This window comes from Manihot esculenta, chromosome 3 (assembly GCF_001659605.2).
Source record: "Manihot esculenta cultivar AM560-2 chromosome 3, M.esculenta_v8, whole genome shotgun sequence".
Taxonomy (NCBI): domain Eukaryota; kingdom Viridiplantae; phylum Streptophyta; class Magnoliopsida; order Malpighiales; family Euphorbiaceae; genus Manihot; species Manihot esculenta.
The window spans coordinates 18,442,796-18,453,219 of NC_035163.2; the positions used below are offsets into that span (position 1 = coordinate 18,442,796).

General features: G+C 32.0%; 2 protein-coding genes across 4 annotated transcripts; one reads left to right on the top strand and one right to left on the bottom strand.

The window, feature by feature from the left end:
* Positions 1-654: 654 nt before the first annotated feature.
* LOC110607271 lies at positions 655-4,600 on the top strand. The gene is made up of 2 exons (XM_021746356.2): positions 655-2,761; positions 4,281-4,600. The coding sequence occupies exon 1, from the start codon at positions 1,081-1,083 to the stop codon at positions 2,755-2,757; it is 1,677 nt and encodes a 558-aa protein (XP_021602048.1). The 5' UTR covers positions 655-1,080; the 3' UTR covers positions 2,758-2,761; positions 4,281-4,600.
* Positions 4,601-4,654: 54 nt separating this feature from the next.
* On the bottom strand, positions 4,655-8,177 carry LOC110607272 (probable cytokinin riboside 5'-monophosphate phosphoribohydrolase LOGL1). Of its 3 annotated transcripts, XM_021746358.2 has the most exons (7): positions 8,036-8,177; positions 7,814-7,911; positions 7,676-7,706; positions 7,496-7,595; positions 7,344-7,414; positions 4,873-5,016; positions 4,655-4,797 (listed from the first exon to the last, which is right to left on the bottom strand). In XM_021746358.2, the coding sequence occupies exons 1-7, from the start codon at positions 8,129-8,131 to the stop codon at positions 4,723-4,725; spliced, it is 615 nt and encodes a 204-aa protein (XP_021602050.1). In that variant the 5' UTR covers positions 8,132-8,177; the 3' UTR covers positions 4,655-4,722. The 3 variants fall into 3 exon arrangements, with proteins under 3 accessions (XP_021602050.1, XP_021602049.1, XP_021602051.1); XM_021746357.2 differs by having other exon boundaries at positions 4,712-5,016; XM_021746359.2 differs by having other exon boundaries at positions 4,712-5,016; positions 7,496-7,588; positions 8,036-8,168.
* Between the last annotated feature and the right edge of the window lie 2,247 nt (positions 8,178-10,424).

Sequence of the window (10,424 nt, forward strand, 5' to 3'; positions counted from 1 at the left end):
AAAGTGAGAGCCTTACATTTTTAGGTAGTCAAGAAAAATTATCAACAAACAAATAAAACTTTAATACTTTATGAAAATTTTAAAATTTTGAATTAAGTTATAATTAAAATGCATTATTTGATCACAACTGAACTGATAAAATTTGATTATTTTAGTAAAGTTAAATTCGGTTAAATTTGATTGTCGTTTAATAATTTTTAAAAAATACAGTTTTTTATTATTGATTTGGTTATCTTTGATTTAATCAAATTAGCTGAAATTATGAATTTTTATTAAATAGTATATTTAATTATTATTTTATTAATAAAATATTAATTTATAATAATTTTTTTACTAAATTAAGTTATATTTATTATTTTCATAATAAAATTATTATTTTCATAATAAAATTATTATTAAATATATTCAATCAATTTAATTATTAATTTTAATTCGATTTAATTTTGATTAATATTTAAAAAAATTATAAAATTTTAATTAGATTCTATTGTGTTTAATTAATATTTTAAAAGGTTATAAAATTTTGATTAATTAAAATCTCAGTAACAGAGTGTGCAGTGCAAACCAAACAAGAGATCTTTTCGCTCTCTACTAAGCTAGAGAGAGACAGTTTTAGGAATTTATTGTCTTAAACGTCTTAGATGGTTTGTGTGATCAACTATTAATCATCCGTGATTATGACGTGGCGCCTAACGACCATCATGTGTTAGCTAGCTACAGAGAGCCGTTCACTTGGTGCTTTTCGCATACCCTTTGCTTCACTACTAGCCGAAGCAGTTCGATCCCATACATCGTCTCCTCCACACCGAATCACTGCAATCTCTCTCAAATTCTACTCAATTTTATTAGATCTCATCATCCTTCAGCTCTATTTCAATTCTGACTTCTGAGTAAGTTAAATTCGTGCTCCCATCTCTCTTTCCCAGATTTCACTCTTGTTTCTGGACTCATTTCAAAGATTTCAGTGAAATGAAAAGGACCCATCAATGGATTAGGTATAAGTAAAGTTGGGTTTTGGTTCTATTTGTTTTCTAGGGTTATTTCAGAATTTGGGTTCCCAAAGGTTGAACAAAGGAATCCATGAAAGAGACTAATCCAGCAACTGATCCTATAGGCCAAACCTTGATAAAGCTAATAAGCAATCTATGTTTCTCAGTGTTTGTATTCTCAGTTTTGATATTCACAGTTATTGCTATCACTTACCAGCCTCCAGATCCATGGCTGGAATCAGCTCCTGCTCTTACTAAATTCTTTACTCAGAGTGAAAATGCCACTTTCAAAATTGACAATTCTATCCTGAAAACGGGTGAGGATTTACAAACTGTATCAGCTCCTGGAGTGCCACCTGCTTTAGGGATCGAACCGATCACTGAGCAAGTGATTGTGAAATCTGAGGAGAAGGTCGCTAACATGACAATCCAATCATCTGGTTGTGAGGATTTTCAGGTTGTGAATTGCTCAGACTCGAGGATTCTGATAACAGTTGAGAAGTTTAATTTGAAGCGGTTCAAGTCTATTGTGTTTTTGGAATATCAAACTCCTGTTAATGGGTCAAAGCCAGATGAGTGTGATGTGGCCTGGAGGTTTAGAAACAAAAAGGAGAAGTCGTGGAGAAAGTATAGGGACTTTAGGAGGTTTGAATTTGGAATTGGGGAAAACTGTATCTATAAAATTGTGCACGCAAGTGGTTGGCATTCAGGCATTAATGCCCGGAGGCAAAGGAGTAGAGATAACCCTACCAAGGGTGGTGGAAATAATCCGAAAATTGCTTCAACATTTCGAGATGAGGAGATAAATGACACAATCCCAAGCTTGGGATCAGAGATGAATTTTAGAAAAGGGAAGTACCTGTATTATTCAAGAGGAGGGGATTATTGTAAGGGAATGAATCATTATATGTGGAGTTTCTTGTGTGGGTTAGGGGAGGCAATGTATTTGAACAGGACTTTTGTGATGGATTTGAGCATATGCTTGGCTGGTAGTTATAATCCAAGTGGCAAGGATGAGGAGGGGAAGGATTTTCGGTATTATTTTGATTTTGAGCATCTTAAGGAGATGGCATCAATCGTAGAAGAGAGTGAATTTCTGAGAGATTGGAAGAAATGGGATCGAGCCCATAAGAAGAAAGTGCCAGTTAGGAAGGTTGTTACTCATAAGATGACACCGATGCAACTGAGTAAAGATAAGAGCACGATTATATGGAGACAGTTTGATGCTCCAGAGCCAGAAAATTATTGGTACAGAGTTTGTGAAGGGCAAGCTGCAAAGTACATTCAGAGACCGTGGCATGCGCTTTGGAAATCAAAGAGATTGATGAATATAGTTACAGAGATCAGTGGGCAGATGGACTGGGATTTTGATGCAGTTCATGTGGTTCGAGGAGAGAAAGCACAAAATAAGGAGCTCTGGCCTCATTTGGATGCTGATACTTCACCTGATGCACTTGTTGTGAAGCTTCAAGGGATGATTCAGCCTTGGAGGAATCTATATATTGCAACCAACGAGCCATTCTACAACTACTTTGATAAATTGAGATCTCACTATAAGGTTCATTTGCTTGATGATTACAACGCATTGTGGGGAAACACGAGTGATTGGTATAATGAGACATTGCTTTTAAATAATGGACGGCCAGTTGAGTTTGATGGATACATGAGAGTTGCAGTGGACACTGAGGTTCTTTACAGGGCAAAGACCCGTGTGGAAACATTTTATAATTTGACCAGTGACTGCAAGGATGGGATCAATACATGCTGAAAAGGTTGGATTCCACTTATGTTTTCATAACTTGATCCAAATCATTTGCTTTCTTGATTCAATTACTGAAATATACTGCCGAACTCATTTTGGCTAGTTTGTGTATTTCCTTGTTCTTTTATTTTATTGATGATTGACAATTCCAATTGATCATGAAATCCTGTATCTGTAATATAAGTTTGAATTTTGTTCCATTTCTCTTATTATCTTTTTTTTTTTTGAAGTGAACGAATGTGGTCTCTCTATTTATTTGATCTCTTTACTCTTGTATGGTATTACACAAATTGTATGTGCCTATTTTCAATTATGTGCTCTTATGATCTCTTCTCAAAGTGAATTAGAGTTCTCTCTTCTGCCTGGTTGTTTGTGCACATCCAATTATGCATATAATTTGGTAAGTGAAAGAAATTATATTATTTTTTATTGTCCCCACTCATCTGAAATTGAGATTTTTCATTGTCCCCATCCATCTGAAATTGAGATTTTTCATATCTAATCTTTCGGTGGTCATTGAATGCCTTACTGAGCTACGAAATGCATGTAGATGTATTTAGGGAGGATGTTCTTTGAAGGTGGTGACTGGAATAGCTTGGTGATTTCATATTTGTCTGTATTCTATAACAGCATGCACAGTTTCATTTTCACTAAAGGCTTTCCCATTTATGTTGTTTGGGACCCTTTGGAAGAGAACAATTTTGTGTAAGAAAATAGGAGATTTAAGATGAAAAATGTCATGTGGAAGAGAACTAGAAACATGAGAGAGAATCAATAAAAGAAACTGAAGATTTCTTAGTATGCCCCATTCAAGAGAAAGGGCTCTCTATTGACACCGAAACAGATATATTTTTTTTTGTGGGTTTCTGAACTATTAACCACTCTTGAACGCCCTTGACACACTTATCAAACACCACAATTCAAAGATGGTTATCTTTTATAATTATGTCACTGGCATCAGAAGCATGACATATCCAAACCTCTATTCTCGACACAGGTAGATTAACAAGGATGCTACAAGCAGATGTTGTGGAATAGTTCCACTTAAGGAGTCATTACATTTATTCGCTCCAACTTGATGCTAGATTCATTGCTTTTATTTATTGTCTTTTTCATTTGAATGAAGATTGTTTTATTCCTTTTTTTCTTTTTTCCTAATATTGCGCAATTTGTTGTGGATATGAATCTCTCAACTTGATCTTTACAATCTGGTATCATGTCTGCCCAAATTGTTGGGTTTCAGTAGAGGTTCTATGTGCTGGCGGCCTTCCCAAGTTATCCATTATGTAGGTGGTCCAATTCCAACATAAAAGAAATTGACCAATTTCATTCCTTCCATTTTGTGTTGCGTATGCTCTCTCCATGTATAATTCATCTTTTTCCCAAAGACATGCATAGTCTGCTCTAGCTGTGGATCCACAGAAGCAACCCATTCTGCAGCTCTTCATTTCTCATAATGTTTTTCCAGTTTTTGCTTTTTCAACAACTAAGGACTTACCCTTTTGTCTGTGTTTTCTTTCATCTTGTAGGTAATATTAGAACTCATGTTCAAATATCGGAGGTGTATTGTCAGTGATTCAAGTTGGAGCTGTATTGGAATAGAAAGCAAATGACAAGTTGGAGCTGTATTAGTATAGAAATCAAATGAAAAAGTTTTCTCCATTTATTTTTCTGCGAGGTTGGTGATATTATTGAGAGGATTTCCTCTTCTATCAAGTCTCACTCAAGATCACTACTTGCACACACTTTTCACATACCAAATATAAACACCTGTTGTTTGAAATCACAAATATTGGATCACAATGACAGCTTGCTTCATAAATAGCATTAATGCCTATTTGACACATAATTTGTTTGTGTATTTTACCCCCTTTTGGGTTTGCACACGCCATTTCAAAGAATCAGTTATGAGGTGAGCTTCTAAAGAGAATACCCTCTTCTTCTTACAATTATACCAAGAAGATTAAACAGCTAAAAATTTGCATTGCTTTCTTCTATTATCCAGCTATGCCTTGGTGCCACTTGATCATGCAGAGGGATAAAATCCTGATAAGAAAATTGGCATATGATTATCTTAGCTGGAGCTGAATCATGAGCATATGAGATGATAATAATTAGTACCTCCATCTTTTGGAGTAATTCCTGAGCATTCTTTGCAGAAATGACAATGTTTCTTGCACATGGTTTGATGAATCCTTCTTCTACACCTTTGTCAAACAATCCAAGCAAGCTATCATAATATCCATCTACATTTAAGAGACCCACCTGCTTTTATTTTTGCAACCAATTTTTTAGAGAGAGAGAGAGAGAGAGAGAGAGAGAATGCATGTAGTTTCATGGTGATATAAGACAATTTACTGGTAAATTACTTGGACACTCCCCAAATAAACAATATTGTTAACACTAAAAATCCTTGCTATTTTGGAATCATAAATTATTAAGAGGGTGTGAATTTATGTTGATTTGTATGTATACAAGAGTACATAAATTAAGGGTAAATTATAATTAAGTACCTGTTGGTTAATAAAATTCACATATTAATCTTTGTTTTCCTAAAAGCCAGCTATGTGGCCCTTATAATTCAAAAAATAAATCATTTGTTTGTTTTTTAAAATTATAATAATTAACAAATTGGCACTAATATGTAGGCTTCATTAAATTATTGAAATTAAATTATAGCTTATCTAATTAGCACAACACTATAATTAATAATTAATTTTGAAGTGAAATTGATAATTAAATATGTTGAATATAATTAATTGATTTCCAGTGGCTGGTTCCAATCTTGTCCATGGAACAGGGCTAATAATAGATTTATGAAAATTTTCTAAAGCAAGAAAAGAGAAAGTCAAGAAGAAATTTGGCTGTTTTCCTTTAGTAGCCAACGAAAATGTATAGCTTCACTTGTTTTGGTTGAAACCTCATTTTAATTACGTCACAAACCATTATATTTCATACATCAATTATTGATTGCTAAAAAAATGATTTTTTTTTTGTCTTAAATTATGAAAAAAATACTGATACATTCCTATTTTAATTAAAATTTATTTTTAAAAATTAATAATATAAATGCAAAAAAAGATAAAATAAAAATTATCATATTAACTATATTAATTAATCTATATGAAAATAAAGTAGAATTTTCGTAAAATAGGAGCAATTTTCATTTATTTATAGTTTAATCAAAACTCAAATTTACAATCTTTAAAATCTAAAAATGTTTATAATATTATTAAAATAAAACTTATTAATTAATTATTACAATTAACATTTAATTTTTGAAGAGAAATATTAGGTTTAATATGGGCCTAAATTGGGTGCCAGGTCTAATTCATGGCCATCCCCATCCCTGCCACACTTTAATTATTGAAGTGTAATGAAGAATTTATAATCTTCTACATATGCTATTGGGAATTGAAGTCACACATAGATAGACACAATTTTTCTTTATTAATTTGTTTTAAAAAATTAATTATTTTTTCAACCCATCAATTCAAACTTATAATGAACATATTAGCAGTTAATTATTTTAGTAATGGTTAACAATTTTACTAATAGTTAATGGTTAAATATTAATAATTAATGATTAATTATTTATACAGTAATTTAAAATTTAATGTTTAATAAAAAAAATAATAGTTGCATTAACTGTTAAATGCAAAATAAAAAAAAATAAATTTGTAAAAAGAAATATAAATGTTAAAAAAGCACAATTAATTATTGCAAAATACTAAACGCTAGAAGATAATTGTTTTTTAATAATCACCTATTCAATCATTAAACACTATAAAAATAAGTAATTATTTAATATTTTAATTTAACTATAACTAAAAATTATCACTAAATACTATTTTCGAATACAATTAAATAGTTATTCAAGGAAATATTTTTAAATTGAGGATGTTAATGACTTGTAGTCTTTTTTTTTTTTTTTTTTTTTATCTTGAGTTATGTTATTTAATTCATTTTTTATAATTTAAATTGAAAGAAATAACTTGTTCCAATATAAGAAAAAATTTAAAAAAAAAATGATTTTCCTAATTTTATCAACTTCATTTTTCAAGGATGAAAAAAAATGGACACAGACCAAATATTGAAATTTTCATTTACTTATTAAATATATTTAACCATTAAATTACTTGATAATACAATATCAAAAAGTTTAAAAACATGTTCTTAAATTGGTGCATACAATAAACTATACTGAAAGTTTTCTTTTGAGTTTCCATTTTGTCAATATGCTGACACTACCAAATATATTTGTAATTAATCATTCCTAAAAAAGAATTATTTAATTTTTGAGAAAGAATATTCACCAAATTAACATCTACTAATTATTCAACAAGCACATGAATATGTTTTCAGTTTTCTACATTTTCCAACTCAAAAAAAAAAAAAAAAAAAAAGTAATTCAACTTCAAAAATATGAAAATATGCAATAAATTTTGCTTAAAAATAAATGAATAATTCTAATGCAAACAGTTTTATTATAGATTAAGCAGTGGAGTATACAAAGCTACCTAAACCATGATCCTAGAAAATGATCACAACTAGTTGTTATATGATAGAGAGAGAGAGGCAATAAACTTAACTGGTTTATCATGGATTCCAAGCTGAGACCATGTAATCATCTCAAGCAACTCTTCCAAAGTTCCATACCCTCCTATTAATGATAAAACCAAATACCAATTAAGAAGAGTCAAGATAAGATATAATTAAGCACAGAAGAAGAGATCAATTATACCAGGAAGAGCAATAAAAGCATCAGCTCTCTTAGCCATCTCAGCCTTTCTTTCATGCATATCAGATACAATCAACACTTCTCCCACTGCATCACCTGAAATCTGACAACAAATCAAATATGCATATGCAAGAAGAATAGCAACAGAGAAATAACAAAATACAAGTAAGGGAAATTTTCTACCTCTAGTGGAATGAGAGCTGTTGGGATAACCCTAGAAAATTAAACAATAAATAAATAAAATTGAAGTGAATCGAATTAAAGGGCAAGAAAATGAAATGGGTTGCATGTTTTGTTATTATGGAGTTGCAGGTAGCTTACCCTAGAACATGGCATCCACCATCATGAACAGTCTGAGAGACCAGACCCATCAACCCAAAGCTCCCTCCTCCACAAACTAAATCCATTTTCCTCTCCACCTGCAAAAGCTTTTCCTATAAATCCTCTAAAAAGCTCATGAATTCATCATGGGTATGTGATGGCTGTGTGCAGAAGCTCAATCTTCAAAGAAATTAAGAGAGAGAGAGAGAGAAAGAAACTAACCAGTTGGATTCCAAGATCAAGAGCTGCATCACTGAAGATCTTTTTATTCCCTAAATTACTTCCACAGAACACACAAACCCTTTTGAACTTGCCCATTATTCAACTATAGAGCCAAACTCCTCTACAAGTCTGCACATCAATATCTATTATATATAATAATAATAATAGTAAGTTACATGAAAAAGGCAAAGATCCTCAATTTTTTAACTGAATCTCCATAATTTTATTTCGTCAAACTTGCATCCCTAAACTTCTATTATTTTCAGATTGAATACCTATACTTTTATCATTTTTAACTCTGCGTCCTTTTTCTATTGTTTTTTCATAAAAAAAATTTTAAATTAACTTACAATTATTTTTTTTAAAAAAAAAAAAAAGCAAACCACGTCGGTTAGTCTCTATTTTTTTTTTTTGAAAGTCTCCTCAGTCCCTAGACATTTACATTGTTTAGGGTATTTTATCATTTTTTACCGAATTTAATAAAATATTTAATTAAGATACTGATATTTAAGAAAATAACATAAATTTTCCTCCTCCTCCCTCCCCATTCTCCCTCTCTTTACGACAATCTCCCCTCCCCTCTCTTTCCCTCCCTCCCATATTGAAGGGAAGCAGAGCATGGAACTGAGAGGAGAGAAGGCAGAAACGTGAGAATGGAGATTAGGCTGTGAATTTGGATGGGAAAGGAAGGTATAACTGGAATTTAGACGGTGGAGAGAAAAAGGAAGATATGAGAAACTTAACTCATTTATTATTTTGGACTTTTTGTTTATGATAACTTTTTTTACGTAGTCAAATGCTTCTAATATTGCTTCTTAATCTTGCACTTAAAGTCTAATTAAAAAGGACTAAATGTAAACAAATTTTGAAAAAAAAAAAAGAGATATATACTGATCAAATTAATAAAATTATAAAAAAATAGAAAAAAATGCTTAGGGATTTGATGATAAACATAACGCGAGGAACTTGCAATGTCATCACACTTTTAAAATTAAAATTTTTAATTGAAAGTAGGTTGATTATAAACCTGACTTTTGCAGCCAGTCACATTAATTTGGCCCTCACCAAAAAAAAAAATCTAACAAAAAAATTTTAGAAGTTGATATTTTTTTCGTTCTCCAATTAAATTAATGAATTCATATGATCTAAAATTTAAAAATATTATTGATATAACACCACGCTCAAAATAGACTATGTGTTGGCACTCGAAAATAAAATCACGTGATAAAAAACTAATCAGGTGATATTCAGTCTCATTAAAGGAAAAAAAGATCTGAATGCTTTAAATCTCAGCTCTTTATCAACACTTGCCCTTTCAAATACAGGGCGAGACTCCATGGGAAATTACCATTATCGGATACAATCAAACGGATCTCTATTACACCTATAATCACGAGATTCCATATCAATTAGCCGATATCAATCGAATTTTCAGGAGATACAATAATTAATTCCATTTTCTTACAGTATAAAGTTAATAATCGCAGAGACTAAGGTTTGCATTACTACACAACTACTCTTGAATTCTAAGCAATTCTTTACATTTGCTATTCTCTTTAGTTTACTGACTTGAGCGTCGGAGTGGCTGCTATAGGCGCCAATCACCTCACATTCTCTTTTTTGCAAGTTGACCAGTCGTATCACAACTTCGTTTCAGCCACATTATTTGGTTCGTTGCTAAAAAATCCATTGGATTATCTCTGTTCAATTGGATTAGAAATTGGTCTTTTATTTTCTCTTAAAAAGCAATATTTTCCCCATTTTATACTCTAAAATAGCTGACAATTCGCGAGCTACTGCTAAGACTGATGCCAACAAGGGCGTAATCATTTCCTCCACTCTTGGTAGTGGACAAAACACCCCATCGATGGTTAATGAGGTTGATCTGAGCAACCTAAATAATTAGTAGATGCTTCAATACATAAAAAGATTATAGGCCACTCTTGAGCAGTATAAAGCTCAGGAGGAGGCCTCCTTCATGGCTCCCAGGATAAGAGAGGAAGCTTCAATCGACAGCCCAAGGACTCAGACAGAGGCAATCCAAGGAGAAGGTAAAGCTGGAGGAAGAGGAGTCGACGGACGAGGCTCCAAAGGATGTTGACTGGAAGGTCATATGGGCTGTGTAAAGATACCAGAAGGAGCAAGAGGAGGATTATGGGCTGAATGATACCTCACTCCTGTTAGACGAGATATTAGCAGAGACATTTTGCGTAAGTTCAATCTTCAAGTTTGGACATATACAACGAAACAGCAGATCCCATAAGTTATCTGGCGATCTTTAGGATAACCATACAGTTTCAGAATGTCAACGATTTCGTGTTGTGCCGAGTGTTTCTGTCTACACTCACAAGTTTGGCTCAGAAATTATACCATCTGAGCACAGGTTCAA